At 33.0% G+C, this 26,566-nt stretch overlaps 1 protein-coding gene across 2 annotated transcripts in view; it reads left to right on the top strand.

The window, feature by feature from the left end:
* The window catches only part of PRRC1 (proline rich coiled-coil 1), a 43,091-nt gene extending 24,794 nt beyond the window's left edge, over window positions 1–18,297 (top strand). For both annotated transcript variants that reach the window (XM_051994538.1, XM_051994546.1), the window contains 4 exons: window positions 5,035–5,198; window positions 11,686–11,789; window positions 14,659–14,761; window positions 16,950–18,297. In XM_051994538.1, coding sequence (XP_051850498.1) covers window positions 5,035–5,198; window positions 11,686–11,789; window positions 14,659–14,761; window positions 16,950–17,159 — 581 coding nt within the window. In that variant the 3' untranslated portion in view covers window positions 17,160–18,297. The remainder of the gene's footprint in view (window positions 1–5,034; window positions 5,199–11,685; window positions 11,790–14,658; window positions 14,762–16,949) is intronic.
* Window positions 18,298–26,566: the final 8,269 nt, after the last annotated feature.

Here is a 26,566-nt window from a genome sequence, read left to right as displayed (position 1 = left end):
TAATTTTTTATACACTTAATAAAAATAAATTCATTGGCATGAACCTTTTTTTTCCAGAAATAAAATGATAGGTAATTGATTGATAATATTTATAATTGTAAGAGATTCCTCTTCATAAAACAAGTTCTAAAGCAAAGTTAAATATCTTTCAAGTTAAAATTAATACTAACAAGTATTAGAATTATTTTATATTTGTAGCATAGAATATGATAGTCATTAAGTGTCCATGAGTATAACATGAAGTTTGCACAAAAATCTACCTAAATCTTTGAGCTATAAAATTTTCTTTTCTTTCTAAATTTCCTGCATAGCATAGAATGATAGTCATTAAGTGTCCATGAGTACAACGTGAAGTTTGCACAAAAATCTACCTAAATCTTTGAGCTATAAAATTTTCTTTTCTTTCTAAATTTCCTGCGTAGCATAGAATATGATAGTCATTAAGTGTCCATGAGTATAACATGAAGTTTGCACAAAAATCTGCCTAAATCTTTGAGCTATAAAATTTTCTTTTCTTTCTAAATTTCCCGCTTTTATCTTTCTGTCAAATTTGTCACACATTAAATTAAAATTAATGATTATAAGTTATTAAATGATTATAAATGAAATGAACTTTTACATAGAAAATAACGAGGAAATTAATTTTCTTAAATAGGTTATAACACTTAAAGCTATATCAAATTCATCATAATTTACATTTTTAATCATAACATAAATAATATTGTAGAGATTATATCAAATATCTGATATAGAATCTTTACATATCCTCTTTACGGATCAGGCTGAAAAACTTTTAAAATATTGACTCTAATTGCTATTGATTTGGTTTATGTAAATAGTAACAATTAGAGATACAGTGAGATTATTGTTCATACATAAAGCTATCAATATTCTACTTTTAGATCTTTGATCTTTAATTTATCTGGGTAGTCTTTAAAAATACAAAATTTAGCCTCCTATTTAAAAATTTCTTCATGCTTATGTCAGTCCCAGATTTTAGAACCTTGGAACTCCAGGTAAGTTTTTCAAGAGTAACTCATATCAAAGACAAAGCTACTTTGTTTAGGGTCATTGTTTTAATCATCACATATGAGAATTCCTTTTCCTATAAATTCATTCGCCCATTTGGTAGGTGCATATACTAAAGTTTGGGTGTCTTTTTCTAGAACACATACATCTTAGAAATGCTGGTCCCCATACTAATTCTCAATTCTTAGAGACTTAGAAAGTCAAGGAATGAAAGGTTTAGGGAGCCACTTACACTGCCCACGGCAGTCTCCAAGAGAAGGTTCTAGTATTCAGAGCTCAGAAAGAAAAAAAGCCAAGGCAACAACAGATAGAAGACTGCTGATCAGGAGTCAGGAAGACCCAAGTTCAAATGTAACCTTAGGTACTTATTAGTTATATGACCCTGATAAACTTATCCAATTTCTGTCTGCTACAGTTTCCTTATTTGCAAAGTGGAGATAAAAATTCCTATCTCTCAGGATTGTTGTGAGGATGAAATGTATGTGATACTGCAAAGCATTTGGGAAACTTTAAATCAGTTTATTATTATCATTGTTATGTCGTCTTTAATCTAGAAATAGTTCTGGACTCTCTTAAAATTTAGGAGAATTGGGAGAAGAAAAAATTCCCCCAATACCTCCTTGCATTCTATATTAACATTAATCATAAATTGTATTAAAAACCATATTTTATTGGAAAATATGAAATTCAAACAATTTGTTCAAAAACAAATTCACATGGATGTTTAGAGGACAACAAAGATCCTCTCAAAGACTAAACATCCCAGTTTAACCAAGAGTCTAGGTCTTTATAAAACTTGATTTTTTTTGTTGTTGAAATCCTCACAAGAAGTCCTAGATATTAATTTCTATTTTGGGGTTAAATGTTAAATTGCAATTTAGGAATAGTGTTTTTCAAACAAAAGGAAAATATATTAAAATTATTTTTGATGTTAAAACATAAATATTATGTTTTAAATATAAAATAAACTATATTTTAGAAAGTACTTTCTCCATGTCACCCATTGGGACAAAGATAAGATTAAAAAGATAAGAGAAGGAATCAGGTCTTCCTGGCTTTGAGAATGTATCTCACTATATTAATAAAAATAGATATTATATGTAGAAATTAAGATGAACCCAAAGTGATTTTAAAATTAGATATTAACTGGATGTTGATATTCATTCAATTTAATTAGCTTTTGATAAATATGATTAGTAAAATTTTGATAGCCTATGCTTTCTTTAGGATGATTTCTTTTGGAAAGTGTTCCACCAACCATTTTTAACTTCACATCCCTATATATTTGTATTCAGGAACATTCTTCTCTGAGAAAACTAGTGAGGCATTATTTTAGTCTTAGAAGTAGCATATTTGTAGAGCTGGTCCTGTTAAGATGAAAGTACTCTAAAACTCCATGTACCTCAGAGACTGGACTTTTACTTGACTCTAAAGAAATACTTCTCTCTTGAGATATTGAGCACTGTGTTATTTCAGGGTAGCCTAAAAAGCTCTGTGGTTCCTTTTCTGGCAAATCTTTTAAAAGCTAAGCTGTACTAGACGTGAGACCCTGTTTAACAATTAGGGTCTGAACCGTGCTGCTCTAGCTGTTGCTTTTCCCTTGCTGAAGCAATGCCTAGGGTATCCTTAGCTGAAAGGCCACAACCATGCCCAGGGCCTCATCTCAGCCTGTCCTGGAGTTATGATGGAGAGGTAGGAGGTGACAACGCTGCCAGTTGCAACTGTCACCATTGCAGTGTTGCAGGGTGTGAGAGAAGATGGAATACAAAAGAAAACATAGAGAAGAGAGGGAGGAGACTTAATTGAGAAGCAGAGAAACGTGCAGCTGACTAGGAAATGAAGATATGGCTGATCCCTCCTTACATGGCAGTTGTCAGAGGAGAGAGCACTGCCTTCCAGTCTGAAGGAGAACAGGGCCCTAAGATCCTGATAAGTTGTGAGTTGTGGGGCTGATGGGTTCTTACAGAATGAAGAGGTTCCTGATGTCTGATGGAGAAATCCAGAGTTATACAGCCGGCTGAGACATAGAGAGACTGCACAAAAGCAGAATGGCCTTCTCTATGTCAGCATCTCTCTTTTTCTATTCATTGTTTATTAGTTTCTGGCTCATTGTTCATTCTTGAGTCCAAGACGAATGGCCAAAAATGCTTCAGAGTCTTCAAAGAAAAACTAAGCATATCACTAGGTTGGGTCAGAGAGTGATTCTTTTTTTCAGTCACAACTCAAGATTATCTGCATGAATGAAGGGAGTAGCCACACTGCTACTTATTGCAATTGAACTCTCATCTTGACCAGCATGTAGTAGAAACTTAATAAATGCTTATTGACTCACTGCTGTGATGGTAGTTATATAAATAGAGGAAGGTGTATGAGAAATGTTATAATGTTACATGTATACACACACACACACACATATATACATATATATATACACACACACATATATACATATATATATATATATATAATGTTATATATATATGGCAAGTGATTGGATATATGGAATGAGTAAAAGCAAAGACTTAAAATATGTCAAGCTAAGGTAATGAAATCTGAGATGCAGATCACAATCCATCAATTTCTACTTATTCTATCTGACTTACTTTTTCTCTCTCAATTAGAACAAGGTAGTGAGAGGTTAGTCTCATACTAGGTAGTAGAGACCCAAGATTACAGAACCTGTCCTTCAAGAGGTGTCTGCTATTGCCAGTAGATGACCTAATTAGGAGGCAGAAAGTGAGGGGGGGGGGGAGTAGGATTTTCTCAATGATATCTGCACAGATAATGGACTAAGCTCAGAACAGAAGTTGGGAGCTTATACAACTCAAATAATTATAAAATAGCAAATGCAAGGCAGTTGGAGCAGGAAGACACTAGCATCTCAAAAGATCAAGAAATATTTCATTTGAAAAGTGTTACTTAAATTGTATCTAAAAGGAAGAGATTGATTCTGAGGGGCAGGGATGAGAAGGAAGTACATTCTAGACATGATGGAAAGATTAATGAAAAAATACTGAAATGGAAGGTGGAGTATTATGTGTGAGGAACAGAGAGAAGGCCATTTTGCTAAGATCACAGAGTGTAAGAGGGAGAATAATGTTCAGTAAGGCTGAAAAGATAGTCTGAGTCCCGTTTTATAGAGGACTTTAAAAGATAGTCAAAAGGCTTTATATTTTATACTGAAGTGTATATGGAGTTACTAGAGTTGGTTGAGTAAGTGAATGATAGTCAAATCTAACTTAAAGAAAATCACGTGTAGCAATATGGCTAGAGTCATGAAAGCTTTGAGTTAGGGGAGACTCATGAAGGGGCTGTTGATGGTAATCTAGGAGAGAGATGCTAAAGGCCTGAATTAAAGTAATAGCTATATAAATAGAGGGAAAAAATTAGAAACACAAGATTTGACAATTGATTGTTGATGAGGGAAGAAGATTAAAGAGTTAATGAATGTCACAGAAGTAGCAAAATTTGAGAGGAGAGTTTTGGTTGGAGAGGGGAATGCAAAGCTGAAGGAGCTCATAATTGAGGATATGTTAAATATGAGATGTTACTTATTTGAAATGTTCCAATAGGTCATTGGTTATAGAGGACTGAAACAAAGCAAAAGATTGGGGTGCAGTGTGGGTAGATCTGGGTATCATCTGCTTAGAGATGGTAATTTAATCCATGGTTGCAGAAAGAGAGAAATGAGAGCCTAAAACAGAACTAATGCCAACAGTAGGGGCTGTGATATTAATGAAGAGCCAGCAAAAGAGAAGGAGAAAGAGCCATAAACGCATGTAAGAACAGAACTGAGAGAGAACTTATCATTTCAAGCACAGAATGTCTTTCATTTTAATTTTTGCAATTGTCTTATTGAAAGGATGCCAGAAATGGAAGCCAAGGATTTCTTAGATAGAAATGATGTGATCTAAAGTAAAGAAGGACAATTATGATTATAGCCAAACTTTAGCTTTGATTTCTGTTTTTACCTGGATCCTTTTTTTCTTTCCTGGTTTCTGGTAGAATCTGCAGGTGAACTAGATATTGTAGTAACCTCAAACAAAGAGGTAAAAATTGCTGCTGTCCGAGATGCCTTCCAGGAAGTGTTTGGTTTAGCTGTAGTAACAGGAGAAGCTGGCCAGTCCAACATTGCACCACAACCAGTGGGCTATGCAGCTGGATTAAAAGTGAGTGAGTATGTGTTGTTTTCTTCTAATAATTCTAACTCTAGTACCAGTATATGGAAACTTCAGATTATTGATTTTTTTCTTCTTTAGACCAATTTTTTAAATCCTCTACTAAAATTCAAATTGTAAGTGTTCCTAGGGAAAGAAGTTGAAGTTTTGTATTAATGTCTGTAAGTCATTTGGTAAATATTTTTATTTTGATGATTCCATTGGATTTATGTCTTTATAGAAGACAGAATTTTAAAATTTAGACTTTTTAACACTGGCAATCTTAGAAATACATTGTGGAGTTAAAAATAAAAGTGAATCTACAGTAAGAAATGTTGGTAATACTTCTAGGTATAATTATAATAGCAGATTAAACAAAATTGGAAATATTGAAAGATTATTAAAGTATATCGTCTCTATCAACAAAGGGGCAACAAAAACTAAACAAGCTAAGGAGATTGAGTTTTGTACACATGCATTAATCATGTACAAAACACTATGCCTGTTGAGAGATCTAAAGCATAGAAAAGATTTAGGTCTTGGAATTTAGGGAGATAAAAAAACTCACAGTATATCAAAGTTATATTAGAAAGTTAAATAGCAAAAGTCCTATTTGAGGTTTGAAACAGATTTGAAGGTGAAAGGCTTTATGGAAAAAAAATAAAGGGTATATATTAGGGGATATTTAATGGAAGCAATGACATTTTACTTGAGCTTTCAACACTAAATGGGAGTAAAATAGAGACTATTTTGGTAAAAAGAGAAAAATGTGAACAAAAACAAAGATGGAAATAAAGTTTTCTGGAACATAGAAAGGGTAAAAGGGTAATAAGAGTAAGACTTGTGCAGCAACTTGAAAGCCAGACAAAAGTGTTTAAAGAATTTTCATTTTAATTCAATAGGAAACCATTGAGAATTTTATTTTTTCCATAATAACATTTTACTTTTTTCTACAATTGCATGTAAGAATAATATTTAATATTTGCTTTTTAAAAATTTTGCAGTCCATTTTTCTCCCTCCCTCTTCTCTCCTTTTTCTGAGATGGTAAGCACTATAATAGGTTTATACATATGCAGTTATATAAAACATTTTCATATTAGTCATGCTGTGAAAGAAAACAGACCAAAAAGGGGGGGGGGGGGGGGGAGGGAGAAATGGTGAAAAATATTCTGCTTCCATCTGTGTTCAGATTGTGTTGGTTATTTCTTGGAGGCAGATAGCTTTTTTTTTTTTTTTTCACAAGTCATTTGGAATTGTCTTGCATCATTTTATTGCTGAGGATAGCTTAGTCATTCACAGTTGATTATTGGACAGTATTGCTGTTATTGTATATAATATTCTGGTTCTGCTTACTTTGAATAAGTTCATGTAAGTCTTTCCAGGTTTTTCTGGAATCATCCTGCTTTTCATTTCTTACATAGCACAATAGAGTTCTGTCAAGATTATATACCACAACTTGTTGAGTCATTCCCCAGTTGATTCTCTCCATTTACAAATCTTTGCCACCACAAATAGAGCTGCTATAAATATTTTTGTACATATAGGTCTTTTTCCCTTTTTTAAAAAAATCTCCTTGGGATACCAATCTTACTAGGGCCATTGCTGGGTCAAAGGATATGCTTTTTCTTTCCTGTTCACCTTTTTATGCTATATATATATATTTTTTTTGTATTTGAAAATCAGGTTTTCTGTTCCACCCTGGTTATTTTTAAATAGGAATGCTTGAAAGTTCCTGATTTCATTAAATGCCATTTTTTCCCCTGAAGGATTAAACTATTTCATTGGGTAGATGATTCTTGGTTGGTGTTCCTTCGTCCTTTGCTATCATTCCAATCTCTTTGATCCTTTAATGTGGAAGTTGCTAAATCCTGTATGATCCTGACTGTGGTGCCACCATATTTGAATTGTTTTTTTCTGGCTGCTTGCAATATTTTCTCCTTCGCTATAACATTTTGGGGTGTTTTCATTTTGGGATCTCTTTCAGGAGGTAATTGATGTACAGTTTTACTTTCTGTTTTACACTGCCCTCCCAATACTAGAATTTCAGAGCAATTTTCTCTAATTTTTTGAAATATGCTATCTGTTTTGTTTTTGTTTGTGTTTGGGGGGGAGGGTTCAAGTACAGAAATTTGTAAATTATCTTTCCTGGATCTATTTTCCAGGTCAGTGGTTTTTCCACTGTGATATTTCACATTTCTATTTTTTTTTCATTCTTTTGATTTTTTTTTTGGGGGGGGGGTGGGATTGTTTATTAATATCTGTGGAGTCGTTAGCATCCATTTGCCCAATTCTGATTTTTAAGGAATTATTTTCTTAAGTGAACTTTTGTATCTTTTCTATTTGGTCACTTCTTTTTTTTTTTTTTTGTTTTGTATGCCTTTTTTAAAATTAAAGCTTTTTAATTTTCTTTCTTTTTTTTTTTTTTAATAACTTTTTATTGACAGAACCCATGCCAGGGTAATTTTTTACAGCATTATCCCTTGCACTCACTTCTGTTCCGATTTTTCCCCTCCCTCCTTCCACCCCCTCCCCAGATGGCAAGCAGTCCTTTACATGTTAAATAGGTTACAATATATCCTGGATACAATATATGTGTGCAGAACCAAACAGTTTTCTTGTTGCACAGGGAGAATTGGATTCAGAAGGTATAAATAACCCGGGAATAAAAACAAAAATGCAAGCAGTTTATATTCATTTCCCAGTGTTCTTTCTTTGGGTGTAGCTACTTCTGTCCATCCTTAATCAATTGAAACTGAATTAGTACTCTTTATCGAAGAGATCCACTTCCATCAGAATACATCCTCAAACAGTATCGTTGTTGAGGTATATAATGATCTCCTGGTTCTGCTCATTTCACTTAGCATCAGTTTATGTAAGTCTCACCAGTCCTCTCTGTATTCATCTTGCTGGTCATTCCTTACAGAACAATAATATTCCATAACGTTCATATTCCAGAATTTATTCAGCCATTCTCCAATTGATGGGCATCCATTCATTTTCCAGTTTCTAGCCACTATAAACAGGGCTGCCACAAACATTTTGGCACATACAGGTTCCTTTCTTTTCTTTAGTATCTCTTTGGGGTATAAGCCCAGTAGAAACACTGCTGGATCAAAGGGTATGCACAGTTTGATAACTTTTTGAGCACAGTTCCAAATTGTTCTCCAGAATGGCTGGATGTGTTCACAATTCCACCAACAATGTATCAGTGTCCCTGTTTTCCCACATCCCCTCCAACATTCCACATTATCTTTCTCTGTCATTCTAGCCAATCTGACAGGTGTGTAGAGGTATCTCAGAGTTGTCTTAATTTGCATTTCTCTGATACATAATGATTTGGAGCATATTTTCATATGTCTATAAATAGTTTCAATTTCTTTGTCTGAGAATTGTCTGTTCATATCCTTTGACCATTTATCAATTGGAGAATGGCTTGATTTCTTATAAATTAGAGTCAATTCTCTATATATTTTGGAAATGAGACCTTTATCAGAACCTTTGACTGGAAAAATGTTTTCCCAGTTTATTGTTTCCCTTCTAATCTTGTCTGAATTCATTTTGTTTGTACAAAAACTTTTCAATTTGATGTAATCAAAATTTTCTATTTTGTGATCAATAGTGATCTCTAGTTCTTCTTTGGTCATAAATTCCTCCCTCTTCCACAGGTCTGAGAGGTAAACTATCCTATGCTCTTCTAATTTATTTAAAATCTCATTCTTTATGCCTAAGTCATGAACCCATTTTGACTTTATCTTGGTGTACGGTGTTAAGTGGGGGGGTCAATGCCTAGTTTCTGCCATACTAATTTCCAATTTTCTCAGCAATTTTTGTCAAATAATGCATTCTCATCCCCAAAACTGGGATCTTTGGGTTTGTCAAACATTATATTATTAAAGTTATTGGCTGTTTTGTCCTTTGAAGCTAACCTAATCCATTGATCAACTAGTCTATTTCTTAGCCATTTTGGTCACTTCTAAGGAGTTGTTTTCTTCAATGAATTTCTGTACATCTTTTCCATTGTGTTTCTTTTACTAAGCTAGGCTCTTTTTTCATTATTTTCTTATATCACTTTTCTTTTTTCCAGTTTAACCTCTCTTATTTGATTTTAAAAATCTTTTTTTGAGCTCTTCTATGAATTCTTTTAGGACCTGAAACCAATTTGTGCTTTTCCTTTGAGATTTTTCATATAGCTGTTTTTGGATATTGTTGTCCTCTTCTCAGTTTATTTTGGTCTTCCCTATTATCATACTAACTTTCTATGGTTAGGTTCTATCCTTCATTCATGAGTCCTTATTGTGTTAGTACTAAGTACTTTCTTATGTAAAAAATATCTATTTTGCGCTTGTTGGCCTTAGGTTTTAGTTTATATGCTCTTTTCATGATTTTTGAATTAGCAGTGTCAGAAGACTTGTTTAACTCGCTTAAAAAAAAAAAGCCAAGCTTTTTGCTAATAACTGTTTTCTTAATCGCTTAATTGCTTTAATCAAAATGAGTTATATATTAGGGAAAGATAGATTCTCAGCATCTGAAAAGTAAATGCTGCAAATATAATTATTTTTTAAAATTGTACACTGATTATCAAATTGAATCTTTTCTTAAAGTTGGTTGTTCCAAGCAGAGTAGGAATCTCTCTCTACCAATCCAGTATTGATGGACTACTCATCTAGGACTTATATTCTTTTTTTTTTTTTTTAATAACTTTTTATTGATAGAACGCATGCCAGGGTAATTTTTTACAGCATTATCCCTTGCATTCATTTCTGTTCCGATTTTTCCCCTCCCCCCTCCACCCCTTCCCCCAGATGGCAAGCAGTCCTTTACATGTTGAATGGGTTGCAGTATGTCCTAGATACAATATATGTGTGCAGAACTGAACAGTTTTCTTGTTGCACAGGGAGAATTGAATTCAGAAGGTATAAATAACCCTGGAAGAAAAATAAAAATGCAAGCAGTTTATATTCATTTCCCAGTGTTCTTTCTCTGGGTGTAGCTGCTTCTGTAGGACTTATATTCTTCAGAAAGTTGCCTAGGTATCAACCAGCATTGATTTTGCAAAGCCAAGAGGCATCAGAACCAGGGCAGCACAAGTTCTTGAAACTTTTCTTCACAAAATTCTGATTCAACTAATGTTATTATAACTTTTTCCCTGCAACATTAAGATGACAAAGTACCCCCATATTAAAGGTCTAAATTGGTCTCTTTATAATTTTCAGTTTTAAATACATACACACACACACACACACACACACACACACACACACACACAATAAAACAAAAAATATTTTTTAAAAAACCCCAGCACTCACTTTTTACAGAAATGCTTTGTCATTTAGAAAAAAATCAACTTTAAATAGAAATAATATTTAAGTTATAGAAAACATTATTACCTTTTTAAAATTGCAAAACTTGAGAATGAATGTATCAATACACAAGAAGTTTGCTGTAATTACTATAAAGTTTATAAATAATTTTCAATGCAAAAATAATAGCTAATGGCAATAAGATTTTAAGATATCTGTTTCATGTTCCCAATAAATACAGAAATAAAAACTGATGTGTTATTTGAAGAAACCATCAATTGAAATATAGCAAATTCACTTTCAGACAAGACTTTAAACATTACTCAGCTCTTTAAAGCATGTGAATCCATTATTTGGCCAGGAATTCCAAAAGAATATAGAATGGATTCCCCTTCAGCAGAAGGGTCTTTGGACTCTCACAGTTGGGTGGAATGTGGAAAGATCTATGAATGCATTTTAGAAAGTATGCCTCGGGGCAGCTAGGTGGTGCAGTGGTTAAAGCACCGGAAGGCCTGAGTTTTAATCTGGTCTCAGACACTTAATACTTCCTAGCTGTGTGGGCCTCAGCAAGTCACTTAATCCCAATTGCCTCAGCAAAAAAAAATAATAATAATAAAGAAAAAAGTATATCTCATAGCTCTTAAAGTTAATTGCAACAACCATAGATAATTATGGTTTGCTGGGATTTTTAGTAGGGAAAGATTCACAACTATCCCCCTTCTCTTTAATCTTTCAGAGATTTTTAAAAACTATAACATGTATATTAATACACATTAATGACCAATTTATTTTTGGTTATTGGCTCCTGTCTTTTACAATTTTGTATTCCCAGATCTCTTGACATGTATATTTGAAGTTTTCAGGTCTTAGGTGATCCTGATGATGGCTCCTTGATATTTGAACTAATACTTTCTTAATGCCTTCAGTATGTTTTTTTGTTTGTTTTTCATGTGAGAGCTCTGGATTCTGTCTATGCCGTTCCTTGGACTTTTCCTTTTGGGATTCCTTTTAGGAGGTGATTGGTAGGTTCTTTTGCTGGTTTGTGTAGCTTTGAGGAGAGGTTGTTACTCTAATTGGATTTGTTGATCATTAATCATTTTCCAGATTTTTCCAGGTAACTTCATGATTTGCCTCTGTTCGGACAACATTTAAATGAAATAAAGGCTATTCTCTTAACTCTTGCATTGTTATTTTTCAGGGGGCCCAAGAGCGTATAGACAGTTTACGTCGTTCTGGTGTGATTCATGAAAAACAACCTGCTGTGTCTGTAGAAAACTTCATTGCTGAATTGCTACCTGACAAGTAAGAGGCTTATTGAACTATATCTTGATTGTGTTATTATTGGGTAGATTGTGTTATTAGATCAAGATAGCATATATTAAATATGTCCAAAGTTTGGATACTATTTTATAGAGATTAAAGGAAAATATTTGCGTGTGTCAGAATTGCTTTTCTGCCATTTCCATTGATGAAATTAATTAGTTTTCTAGTCTTAAGAAAGAATAATGGCAAAAATTAGTCAAGTAAGTCCATTTCTAATGGTTTTATATGCCTGATAATAGTTAAATTTAATAAAGTGAAGTATTTTGTCTTAAGGTACATTATTATTTGGATTAAAATTTAGTCTTTTTTTTATGTTCTGCTTGTGCTGATTTGGAAATTATTACTGGAATGAATTTATAATTATTTATAATAATGAGATATCACCAAAAGTTCTCAACCCTAAGTATTTGAAAAGATATATTTTTGTGGACTTTATGGTTTGCCAAATGCTTCCATATTTGTCACTCTAAAATTGAATTACTAACTGAACTAAGCTAAACTAGTAGAAAACATGAGTGTTATTAGATGCTTCCATGCATTTGTTATTCTTAGGGATCCTAAAATCTTTGGCAAGAAACTACTTTTTTCTTCCATAAATACTTTAAGTTGAATGGTAAAATCTCTTGAGTGAAACAGAATAGTGCCAAGTATGAAACTCTTGCGCATCCCAGCAAACCCCAGGGATCTGTGATGGCTGCAGTCGTTTTGAAGATCTTCAGATCTTCTCAAGTGTGTGGAAGCAAATGCAGCCAGGCTGCCCAGTGGACAGCACACTACGTTTGCAATCAGAAAGACTTGAGTTCATATTTGATCTCATATACTTATTAGCTATGTGACCCTGTGCAAATTATTTAACTTCTGTTTGCTTCAGTTTACCTCCTTGGGTTGTTGTGGGGATCAAATGTGTAATGCACCTTAACAGAATGTGTGGTACATTTTATATGTTAGCTATCATTATTATTGTTGCTACTAATATTGCTAGATCAAAAGGTATTCACAGTTTAGTAACTTTTTGGACATAATTTCAGTTTTTGAGCTAAGTCTTAAAGGAAACCAAGAGAAAAAAAATTATTTATTTATTTGTTTATTGCAGAAGTAAGGGAAAACTTCCAGGAATAGGGGTCAGCTAATGAAAAGACATACTTGCAGCTAAATTGTAATGTGTGGTGGAGGGAAGTGATGTATAAATAGAAGAAAAAGTAGGAGGAGAGTAACTTGCAGTCAATTTTAAATGCCAAATAGAAGACTTATTTTGATGGTAATTGGGACTTAGTATTTAATCTTGGAGGTTAACTGAGAGCCATTTGAATTAATTAAGTGGGCTGATGGGGTGAGTCACATGCTTTAGGAAAATCAAATTGGCAGCTGAGTAAAAGATTAATTGGAATGGAGAAATATATGAGGTAGAGATCCATTGAAAGGTTATTGAAATACCTCTGGCAAGAGTTAATGTCAGTCTTTAATGTTGTGGTGCATGTATGAATGGAGATAAAGATGATATATTTAAAAGATGTTTGAAGGTAAAGAGTTTAAGATGACACTTAGCCTGGATAAGTGGTGATCTCCTTGAAAGTAATAAACAGGTTGGCAAAAATGAGCATTAATGGGAAAAGTTAATGAAATCTGTTTTGCTTATCCTGAATTTGAAATGGCAAAAGAATATCCAGTTCAAGATGTCTAAATACAAACTCTGGGAATCCTCTGCATAGAGAGAATGATTGGATCCATAGGAGCTGATTAAATCAATAAGCAAGATGATAATAAAAAAAAAAAAACTCACTATTAATAAGTTGCTCTTGTAACTTATTAATAGCACTAATTATGATAACAAGAAACAAAGCAGATTCCTGTCAGTTGGAGAATGGTTAACTATTTATGGCACAGGAATATAATGAAATATTACTGTGTTGTAAAATAAAATGAAAAACATGATGAGTGTGGAAAAGAATGGAAATACATGAAAGATTCACAATTAAGTAAAAATAGCCAGGAGAATAATATACATAATAATATCATTAATTTAAATAAAGAGAATAGCCACAAAAATCATCAAACTTGAACATTGTGGAATTAAAAATAACAAACTTCTTCCTAATTAAAAAAAAAAAAAGTGGTGATTCCTGTCTCTTCCCTTTTGGTGTCTAGGTTTAGAACATTGAACGTAATATATTATTTTGAGATGGCATTTTGCTAAATTTTTTTCCTTTAAAAAATATATTTATTCTTAATTATAATTATAATGGAATTATAATTAAATATAATTATAATGGAAGAATGGAAGGAGAAAAGATACAGGGGCAGATACAAGTCTTGTAAAAACCAAATATTTATTTAAAATATATTTTTTTAATCTGTTGGAATTAGAAAAGATAAAATAGATAAATTTAATTACATGACACTGGTGGGGGGGAGGGAATTAATGGACCTAGGGATAAAAAGGAAAGAGGTCTAATGAAAAATTTTTGTATCAAATTTCTGCTATTCAAGACATAAGCAAAAATTTAAATATTCTCTGTAGATAACTACTCTAAAGTGACCAAAAGATAGAAACAGTTGCTAAAAGAATTGCCAGATATTCACAGCTACAGTGCTCCAAATCACTAATAATGTGAAAAACCTGAGGTTCTACTTCATACCCAGCAAATTGGCAAAGATAACAAAAAATAATGTTATTGTTTTTATTGGTTTTCTTGACATTAGATAAGAAATACTCATTAATTTAATTGTTGGTTTATCTTCCTTACATCAATATCTAATCAGTTTCTTTTTGTTACAACTAAAAAGAATTTTAATTTCTTAATTGATCTGCTTTTAAAATGTATAATTCAGCATATATATTGCATTCCAGGTGGTTTGACATTGGCTGTTTGATAATTGAAGATCCTCTCCATGGCATTCATCTAGAAACATTTACACAAGCTACACCAGTGCCTTTGGAATATGTACAGCAGGTATTTTTTTAAATGAAATGTCCCTTTTTAAAAATGAAATAACTACTTTTTATCTGAAATTAATTTTAACTACAGGAATTCAACTGTATAATTTCTCTGATGTCCTTTACCCTTTTTATACTTTCTCCATTTTTTGCACTTCCCATATTTCCATATTTCATTCTTTCTCCTGTTTTTATTTCCTTTATTTATTTTCTTCACTTGATTTTCTTTTATGGTTCTCTCAACTCATTTTTTGATAATCTATTCTAATTAATTACTTAGCAAGTAAAGATGGTAAACAATTGTGATTCAGATGATAGTCTAGGAATTGTCGGTTTGTCTCAGGTCGTCTAACTGAAAAATGGGAATAATATGTACTCATATGCCATATCTCATAGTCTGATATGATAGCAATTGTATAGTTGTTTTATGGTAAAAAGATACTATGTTTCTGGCTCCTTGCTCCTGGCTCCCAGTTCCTTACAATGTTGTGTTTTTTATAGAATCTCTTATATCAAAGAATTAATTATATTTGAATCTTTGAAATATATAATTTATGCTCTAGCCCTTATAATTTCTATCAGAAGGTAAAGATATTCATCAAAGATGTTGCTGTTAATGATCATAGCACAGTACACTTAAATGTTCTCTTATAGAATAGGACCTTACTTTCACCCTCTTAGTTATTACCATTTATTATTTGAGTGGGTTGGTATCATCAGAAATTTAAAATTGAAATGGATCGTTTACTTATTAAACTTTAATTATAATTGAGTCAGTTCTTTTTAAAAAAATTTCTTCTCATTTTATGTTTCTCAAGATATTTTTGATATCTTTTATTTTTATTTTACCTTCTATTCTAAATATATCCTTCTCCCTTCTTCCTAGACAACCATCTCACATAGTAAAGAGTAGCAAAGAAGGGCAAAAATCAGTTCAGCAACCTAGCCTTCTGTTGTGTCTAACAGGAATCAATGTTCCATACATGTATAATCCTGCATGTTTACAATGAACGGAAAGAAATACATTTTTCTAAATATATCTGGAGTCAGAAGTTTGGTTATTACAATTACCCAAAATTTGGTTTCTTTTGTTGCTATTCTTTCCATTTATATTGTTGTAGGCATTCTTCAAACTTACTTTATTTTGCATTAATTCAAGGAAATCTTCCCCATGCATTTTTGAATTTTTCATATTAATTATTATGGTGCAATAATATCCTAATATAGTCTTGTTTTAGTAGTTTTTTTAGCCATTCCTCCAATTGATAGAGATTTCTTTTCTTTACTGTTTTTTTTGCTACCACAAAAGTTGTTATGTTTTGGTACAAATGGGATCTTAACCTCTTGGGTTATATACCTAGTAGTGGTTGGAAAGAGTTCACAATTCTTTTGACAATTCATATCTTTTGATTACTTTTATATTGTGTGTTCTTGGTCTCGTATATGTCTGTTAGTTCCTTATACCTCTTTGATCAACTTTTTTTTAATTGCTATCATACAGATTCAGTAGTTGTATTAGTACTTGTGCCTTTTAAGTTCATAGATCTGACATTCTGTCTTATTGTACATCTAAATGTAAACTTTGTTCTGCATTTGACATCCTGCAAGAGAAAATGTGCTGTTATCTTTTTGTCATCCAACATTGGCTTTCCTGATCTCTTATCTTGTAAATATCCTTGGGTGTGGTAATGGACAATGTAGAGGGCCAATAGGGATTAAATTTAGTATGTATGATGTGGCTAAAATACATGCTGTCTTTGAGCTCTGTTTTGTCTACCCATTTAAACTTATGACTTCAAGTGACAAAATAACAAGTCTTTGAAATGGCCCAAAGTATATCCCTTGTCAATATTATATTACCCTTATATAGAGTAGATGTTTTGCTATTTGTAAAAAAAATGTTAAAATTGACTTATATAAGGTGAATACTACTAAGACAAACTGAATAATAGAACTTGATTAGATTGTAGTACTTTTAAAGGAGCCCTTAAATTTGAGATAATTTCATTTTAAAATAAGAGGCTTTTCTGTTTTGTTTCTTGGGCAGTCTTAAAAGTTTATTTCATAGGTTATTTGGCTATCTAGCTTGAAGATTTCCAGTAATCATTTTTTGACTCTGTGACTGAAATAAGCTATTTATTTATATTATTAGAAATACCTTTTAAATAATGTTATTAGTAACAGCTAATCTTTTTATTCCACAGGCTCAAAATCTCACCCCCCAGGACTATAATTTAAAATGGTCAGGCCTTTTGGTAACTGTGGGTGAAGTACTTGAGAAAAACTTGGTACATGTCAACCGGACTGATTGGCATGTAGCTTTCACTGGCATGTCTCGGAGACAAATGATCTACAGCGCTGCCAAAGCAATCGCAGGCATGTATAAGCAACACTTGCCACCCAGGACCACTTGAGAGAAGATTGTCTAGGGTACAGAGACATTTTTCTATAGTTTAATATTAAAGAAGAGATCATATCTTCTGATTGAAGAGTTTCAGTGATTTCTGCAAGTTTTCTATTTGACCTGGTATTCTGAATAGAAAAAAGAACAAATGTAATTTTATTATCTATTAATCTAACTTCAGATATCATAGTTCTCAGAAATGAGCATCCATGGCATTTATAACAGTTTGATAGCATTAAATTTGTAAAAAGAGAATTTATTTGCTGAGACATTTAATATACTTGTTTTAATTGGGTGATTTTTTTAAAGAGAGTATAGCCCATTGATAAATAATGCTATAAGTCCCTCCCCAGCTCTAAATTTATGTGTCTGAGGTTACTGTTGTCTGTAGTGCTGTTAATTTCTCATTTCACATTCAAAAGAATGAATCCTTTTTCCCCATAGTTTTTAAAAATCTGATTTGTGGATGATCTCAGGACTGATGCTCAGTAATTCCTCATTAGATTACCACATGATACATTTTCATGAACACATTGATAAAACATCAGATATTTTTTGAGCTGAGTGATTCATATAGCTACATGTAATATAGCTTTTCAAATAAAAATCCCACTTTATTTTAGTGTATATCATATTTTGGCGTATCATAAGTTGTCCCTTAAACATCAAAAGGCTGTTTTTGATTTTTCAAATCTTTGCTTTCTCAGAAAATAATTGCTTCCCTATAATTCAAAAGCCTTTCTAGAATCATCTTGCATAGCAGTATAGATGACCATTCTATTGCTTTCCTTGCAGATGTATGGCAGTCATTTTTGTGTTTTCTTTCTTTACTTCCACTTAACATCTTCCATTCTGCAATAAAATGTTTGATGAGCAGGGAATATTTTACTATTATAGGATTGGTATTTGTGTTTTTAAAAATAATTACAAAACTTTTTGGTTTTGCTTTAAATACTACCTTTTCAATTCAAAACCATTTTGCCTTTACTTTTTTAGATACTTTCAGAAAATCCTTTTTATACTATATGCAATTTGTTAGTACATTATATTTGTACATGGTGATAATTTTCCTTTTCCCAAATAATCTATTTTGCCATCATTGGCCAACAATAAACCAAAATTAAATAAATGGATTTTTATTAAATAAATTCACTGTGTATATGCATATATGTGCATCTAGTTTGTAAAAGCAATTTCTCATATGCTATTATTTAATTTTTATGAAATATTTCTTACCCTTTGCTGATATTAGAAAAACAAGCCATGGCCGTTTCAACCAACTTTTGAAGTTCTTACCCATCACAATTTTGCAGTATAATTTTAATGTGTATTTAACCTACACATTAAGAGAGGTGGGAATAAATATCTCTGCCACATTTAACCTGGAAAGTAAAAATTGAACATTATAGATTAATGTTTTTATGGCATTTTTGTTATATTTAGCGCTGAAATATTATTCCCAAATATAATTTATTTTGAACTTTTGCAAGAAATTTTTATCTCATGCAAAACAATGAAAATACCAAATTGGAGATGAGCATTACTCATCTATGAATATATTAGGAATCTCATTTTTTTAAAATGGTTTAAGAAGACAGAACAAGATATTTCCATTTTAAAATGGGCTAGTGAAAAGGAGCAGAACAGGCTAGATATCACAGAAGACTTCTAGCAAATATTAAAAAAAAACAAAACACTAGACTGAATTTTGCTAGAAAAAAATTCCATCAAAACAATACTACAGGGATTACAATATCTTCATCCAGCTCTAGATAGCATAGGGGGGTTTAAACAGGAACTTGCAGGTACTGAAGAAGGAGGGATCCATCTTGAAAAATGGGGGTAAGCACAGAACTTGGAATTCTCCATTGTGAACCAAAAATACTCTTGACACCTGGAGCAACATTGTGTTCCAGAGAACACGAAGATGGGAGTGCTCCAAAAGGAAACTTGAACAACTGGAGCACTCAAGTTTCAGATGTGGTAGAAATGAGAGCCAACAGATTTCAGACAGGAAGGGTAGGAAACAGTTTGCAGTGCTCTTCAAGCACTGAGAGTCTGCAACTCTATGACCTCAGCCACTGCCGAAGGCCTTGAAGAATGCAACACTCCACAGCAGGAGGTTATAGGCAGGTCTGAAATGTCAAGCACTCTGAGCTGCACAGACACCAATGGAAGGGAAGGACAGTGTCCAGAGTCTGGGATGATATAAAATAGAACCAGAGAAGGCCATGCATGCTGTCTGAGAGTAAGTGGATTCCAGCTCTGACACAGCGTCCCACTTCAGAAAGTAGGGCTAAAAATAGAGTAAGCGATAGAAGATACCAGTTACTGGGGTTGAAATGTTATGTATCTAGGGATGTTGAAGACAGAAGAATAGAACTCATAGCAATTACAAGTAGAATCTCAGATTTAAAAAAAAAATTAGCCACAAGGACTTACTTGTTGAAATGGAGCAAGAGATTAAAAAAATTGTGAATGAAATAAGTTCTTAGTAAAGAATGGAAATGAAAATAAGTAGCTTAGACAGGAGATACCAAGTCTTTGCCAAATAGCCTCCCTGAAAATAATGAAACAAATGGGGAAAGTTTCCATAAGACAAAAAGAAATGCTTGAAAAAATAGAACTAAAGTATTTACTAACAAAACCATCTGACCTATAAAAGTTCAAAAATAGAGAACAATTTTGGGGGAAAGGGAGGAGTGAGAACAAATGCCATAATTCAAGAAATCATAAAAGAAAACTGCTTACTTAGATCTATTAAAATCAGAGTCCAAAATGAAAGTAGAATTCATTGGTCACCTCCAGAAAACAAACAGCCAGGAATATCATATTTAAAATCCAGAGCTTCTGGGGCAATTTAAAATTTGCAAGGTGACCCAGAAAGGAGTTATAAAGTACCAAAATTCACATAAAAATGGCAGCTACCATTATGAGAGAAGATCTTGGCTTATAATATTCCCCCCAAAAAATTAAAAACATAATCAAGATAATAGGGAAATAAATATTTAAGGAAATGAAAGACTGTTCCAGGTATTTTTGATATTTATGTGGGTAAGTTTTTTCTGTCAGGTACTGCTTGAATTTGTAATGCAACTCTTTGTGCATGTGTATTTTGAGGCTTCTCATTCTGTTTTTTTTTTTTCAACATTTTGTTTTTACTTAATCTCAGTTTCTTTATTAAACTTGCATTTGGACTAGACTCTACATCCTATTCCTGCATAGACTGATTAGATTGTGTCTAGTCTGCTACTGCTCCTGAAAGCTTACTAGGCTGTTCCCTTCCTACTTTAATCTCCAGACTTACCTCAAGTTTTCACATTTTCTTCTTCAATCTTCAACTAGAAATTGTCTCTGTTTTTTGCTGCAACTCTACAACAGACCCCAGCCATATATTACTGATTGTGCTTGTGTCAATTCATTGATGAGAGATCATATTGACAGCCAGAGCTTGCTCATGCATCTGCAGCTTTTGTGACTACAGTTGGGTCTCTTCCATCATAATCTCTTATTTAACCTAAAGTGACATTTTATGTACCTAATTCAGTTTAAAAGGCTTAGTCTGAAAGGGAAAAACCTTTCAAAAGATATGGTTGAGCCTTTATTGCCTATAAGTAATACTAAACTGAGTGATTGCCATATAGCTGAGCTTTTTATTGCATTCAAAAGGCTCAATTGTTTGGTTGCTACCGAATTGCTGAATTTTTACTGCCTATGGAATGTACTTTTGGAGTTTCTATCCTAGTGCAGATAGAAGTGATAAAAGGATAATGAGATAACCTTTATTCTTTAAAAAAAAAAAAAAAACACTTTGAATGTGTCCTTTTAGAGAATATTCCTTTAAGGCCTGTTATAAAAGCATACTTCAATTGAATTTCATTATATGTAGGCTAATGCCTTTTAAAACCTCACTTGAGTGGTTGGACTAAGCCTAAATTAGTCTTGGTCTTAAAATATTTGATGTAGTTAGCAAAGTTTTTTTTCCTTTGATTCCATGGTTAAATTCATTTTTTAAATGGAGGAAGCATGTTGTAGAAAAAAAAACTCTGGATGATGATAGACTATCTAAAAACAGGTTCCTCTCCCCATTAGCTAATATGGAGTCACAAATGAATCCAACTTTCCCACTTTTACTCAAGCAGTGGCCTAGAAAAAGCATCAAAATAATGATCAACAAATCCAAAGAGAAACATCAGTAAGCTTCTTTATATAGCCCATAGCTATACAAAAACAAGAAGCAGCTATGGATATTAAAAGAAGAGTCCTGCTAGAAAATCTAGCCACAAATGTGAGTCAACAGACACAGGAGACAGAATGTTTCCTGGTTTAAGAAGCCCCAGGAGAATGATTACAATGATTACAACATTCTCCTTTAAAAGGAGAAATCTCAGGAGGTAGAACATTTTATATCCTAACTGGGGATGGTCCAGGAAAAGACAAAAGACAGAATTGTAGGGAATTTGCAGGGAGTAATAAGACTACCAAAGACCCTACTCGGGAGGACCTTTGTAGAGATATAAGACCACTCAAAGACCTAATTAAAGAAGCCCTGCAGGAGGTAGAGACAGAGACCACTAAGTATCCAGATCAAATAAGCCTTGAGGTAGGGGCTGGAGGTGGGGGACAAATCACTCTGCACCCTGATCAAGGATTCCTCATGGTGACAGATAACTTACCATCTTGATAAAAGGAAAACCCATTTAAAAGATTCCATCAAATGATCCTTTCCAGTGTTCTGAGTGCAGACACATTAAGGGAAGTGGAAACTGGAATCAGGAACCCAGAGGAATGAAGCCTGAACATTCCATCCAACAATGCAGAAGAGGACCTCACCTAGCCCTCATACTAAATAAATAGTAAAGGAAGAAAATGGGAAAATTATTAGCTTGGCACAGATAAATATCCAAGAAATGGACTTCTTGAAAATTGAATATATCAAATGAAAGTTAATGGCTCCATGAAAAAAAATTTTTAAGTTTTTTTATTTAAGTATTATCATAAACTTCTGGAAGACAAGTCAATAAAAACTAAAAAAAAAAAAAAAATCCTATTGAATTACCTAAAAACAATAAAAAAGAGGCCAGATATTGTATTTCAAGAAACTATATGTAAAATTTATTAACTGAAAAGGAAATTGAAAATAGAAAGAATCTACTGATCATCTGAAACAAGAGTGAAAATTCCCAGAAGTATCATAGATAAAATTCAAAGTTTCTAAGTCAAAGATACTGTAAGCAACCAGAAATTTAAGTTCAAATATTAAAAAATCACAATTTAGGAAACTTTTTTTTTTTTTTTGCACAAAGCAATTTGAGTTAAATGACTTGCCCAGGGTCACACAGTTAATGTTGTGTCTGAGGCCGCAGGATGAATACAGAGAGGCTTGGAGAGACCTACATGGACTGATGCTAAGTGAGATGATTATACACTTCGACAACGATATTGTATGAGGATGTATTCTGATGGAAGTGGATTTCTATAACAAAAAGACCTGAGTTTCAATGGATAAATGATGGACAGAGACAGCTACACCCAGAGAAGGAACACTGGGAAACGAATGTGAACTATTTGCATTTTTGATTTTCTTCCCGAGTTATTTTTACCTTCTGAATCCAATTCTCCCTGTGCAACAGGAGAACTGTTCGGTTCTGCAAATATGTATTATATCTAGGATATACTGCAACATACTTAACATATATAGGACTGCTTGCCATCTTGGGGGGGTGGAGGGAGGGAGGGGAAAAAACGAAACATAAGCGAGTGCAAGGGATAATGTTGTAAAAAAAATTACCCTGGCATGGATTCTGTCAATACAAAGTTATTATTAAATAAAATAAAATTTAAATTAAAAAAAAAAAGTGTCTGAGGCCAAATTTGACCTCAGGGTTGGTGTTCAATCCATCGAGGTGCTCCAAAATTGCAATTAAAAAAAAAATGCAAAATGTGTAATTTTACACACAAAAATGGTACTTTAATGAGGAAGACTTTTGAGTTTCTTGATAAAACAATGAAAATTACGAAAAACTTTCAGATTCAAACACCAGAGTCAAAGTAATCCTACAAAGGTAAATTCAAATAAGCAAATAGAATTATATAATGATGAAAGGCATATATTCTAATAGGGAGAAAAATTCTATCAAAATTTTTAAAGAACTCATACTAAACAAATTATTCTCAAAATTTGAGAAGTACTCTTCCAGAATACCTTTTTAGGTTATAATACCTAAGCCAAAGAAAGATCAAACATAAAATTGTAGACAAATATCATTAATGAACTCAAAATTTTAAACAAAATGCCATCAACAGATTATAGTGATATTTTCAAGAAATCATTCTGATAAAATGGGATTTATTTATGTCAACATCTAGGAAGCAATATAATTGTTAAAAGTCAAAACATATAAAACCATATGATCATCTTGATTAAAAAAAAGGCTTTGACAGTACAACACTTTTATGCTAAAAATGCTACAAAGTATAGGCATAGAAGGACTTTTTAAAAAAGTTTATCAAAAAATGTACCTAGAAGAACTGCACATGTGTAACTTATATTGGATTACTTGCTGTCAGAGGGAAGGAGAAAGAAAAATTTGGAACACAAGTTTTTGCAAGGATATGTTGAAAATTATTTTTGCACATTTTGAAAATAAAAAGCTATTATTTTAAAAAAAAGAAAGGTACCTAAAACCAAAAGCAAGCACTATATGCAAAAGGAATCCACTAGAAATATGGGAATAAATCAAGATTATCCATTCTTTTCACCATTATTTGATATATTTCTGGAAGTGCTAGCAATAGCAGCAAAAGAAAAAGAAATTAAAGGGATAAAGATAGGTAAAAGGGCTGTAAAACTATTCTTATTTGCTGACTATATAGTGGTTTAGTTGGAAAATCCTAGGGAATCAGCAAAGATATTAAGTGAGATAATCACTGCCAACAGTTGCAGACCACAAAATAAATGCTTAAAAAAAAAAAAAAAAACACAGCCCAGCATTTCTATATGATAATCAAAACAAGAGGCAATATTAGGGAAATCCCATTCCCAACAACTGAAATGCATAAAAAATTGGGGGAGTTTTTGAAAGAACACAAAAACTTGCATAGCTATAATTTACAAAGTGCTATAAGGAATAAGAAAATAGTTGAAAAAATGTTCAGTGCTTAACTCTCAGGTTCAGAATAACCTGAATATTCTGAATTGTCACAGTTTTCTATCTTTCTCTGGTATAGCTATTGTCTTATAAAAGTATTCTGATAGCGTGTTTTCTTTCTGAATATAACATACGTGTTTGTATATATGATGTGTGTTTATATGATATATATGACAATAGTTCCAAAATTAATTTACACAGTGCTATATCAATCAACAGAAATTTATAAAATTCTTTTGGAAAAACAAAAGATCTAGAATACAAAAGGAAATGATGAAAATCTCCACAAAGTATATTATAAAGTGCCAGTTATCAAACCTATCTGGTATTGGTTAAAAGTAGATCAGATGGATTATACTAGTCAAGAGAGATATAGAACTCAATAACCCTGTGTTTGATAAAGTAGTGATAAATTACCTAAGGAAAGAAACAACCTGGCAGAAATTACGCTTAGACCAATATCTTACACCACACTCCACAATTTAATCTGAATGGATACACACCCTTAATATTAAAGATCATAATTCAAGAAAATTTAAAAAAGAAACAGTGTATTCCTTTCATAGCTATGGGTAGGAGATGTATTCTTAATGAAAGGGGATAGAAGCAATTATTTAAAAAAATAAAATGGATCACTTGGGTTACTTAGAAACTAGAAGGCTTAAGGTCAGATAACTAATGGATTTCTGTGACTAGAGTGTAACTCAAGGTTCCCTGTGTCATTCCATTATTTTAAGATATCTTACCTCTCTGCCTTATTTTCCTGGTCTATAAATGAGAAAATAATAATGGTATCCACCTCCCAAGGTTGTGGTGATGATCAAAATTAGTGAGTTTTGGAGCACCTTTCTGTAGAATTTGTTTGAAGTAAATTAATATTTTTTAAAAGTGTCAGTGGATAAATAACATATCATTTCCCCCTGAAAACTAATAGAGCTATTATTTTAGTGTAAAGAAGGAAGCAGCTAGTTTGAAAGCAATCTCATAGTGAAGGAAAAATGTGTGTGTGTGTGTGTGGTATATGTGTATGTGTGTGTGTGTGGTATATGTGTGTGTGTGTGTGTGTGTTTCATTTTTTAGCTACCTCTTATTGACCCTCCAGTGGAGTAGATAGATGAGAATTTGTTCCAAAGACCATAAAGGCAATGGAAGCAGACTTTGTGGTAGATTTAGAGCTTACTTAGACATCAAAGATGGTCATCCCAAACTATCACTAGTCATCATCTTTTATCTTGCCCTGAACTTTGATGTTTCTGGAAGAGAGAGACTGATGACTTCTCACAATTCTGCCTCCCTTAAATCCAATTTATGTCTGAATCAAAAGACATCACCCATACCATTTTTACCTGTTGCAAAATCCCATGGTGACAAGCAAGTGACAAAGAAACAGGTACAAAAACACTGGAATATATATTCACAACCCCGAGGGCAATCCAGATTATAGGGACATTTTCTCTCTGGACTGAAGCAGCTGTGGAATGTGGCAGTTCCCTGGGTATCTGAGCAACTGTTTTGAAGGACCACATTGTACACCTCCTACTATGAGCAAGGAGCTGGAAAAAGTGCCCTGGAAGTTTCCTACTTAACCAGAGCAAGCAGGGCTCCCACCCTGCAGGCAAAATTTTAAAATGTACAAAAATTTTTGCAAAGATTATTCCATTCTAGTTGTACAAGGAATATGCACACAAGAAACCCAGTAGATCTTTGGAAGAGAACTCAGCAGGTATTGCATACAAACAGCAGCTTGGCATGAAATGAGACGCAAATTAAAGCCAGCTTACTGAAGGCTGAGCTGGACACATACTTTTCTGGAGTGGCCACAGTGAAAGGGAGCAACATCAAGCTGTAGCAGGTTTTGCCACTAAAACTAATCTAGTTGAACAAGCCTGTTCATCTACCAAAAGGAATGAATAACAGGCCATGACAATGTGATTGCCACTTTCAGGAAAGAGCCAGATCACCATCATCAGTGACTATGCTACCATAACAAATCCTGATGAAGTCAAAGAAAAATTTTAGGAAAACCTGGAAACCCTCATCATCAAAGGACAGAAAGAAGGCAAACATAATTCTGGGTGACTTTACTGCCAGAGAAAGCACAGTCTGTAGAGGGCTGAAACTATTGGATTGATGCACTGAGGTCGGGACTGCTGAGCGCTTGAGGCTAACTACTGATTGGACAATACTCTAGGGGCATATGCTTGGAAAATGGTCCTTTCCACTTTCCGTACTGGCTCAATGATTGGTGTATAAAGGACTGTAGGAG

This window comes from Antechinus flavipes, chromosome 1 (genome assembly GCF_016432865.1).
Source record: "Antechinus flavipes isolate AdamAnt ecotype Samford, QLD, Australia chromosome 1, AdamAnt_v2, whole genome shotgun sequence".
Lineage (NCBI taxonomy): Eukaryota > Metazoa > Chordata > Mammalia > Dasyuromorphia > Dasyuridae > Antechinus > Antechinus flavipes.
Note: the sequence above shows the minus strand (reverse complement) of the source record. Positions and strands in the feature narration are given on the sequence as shown.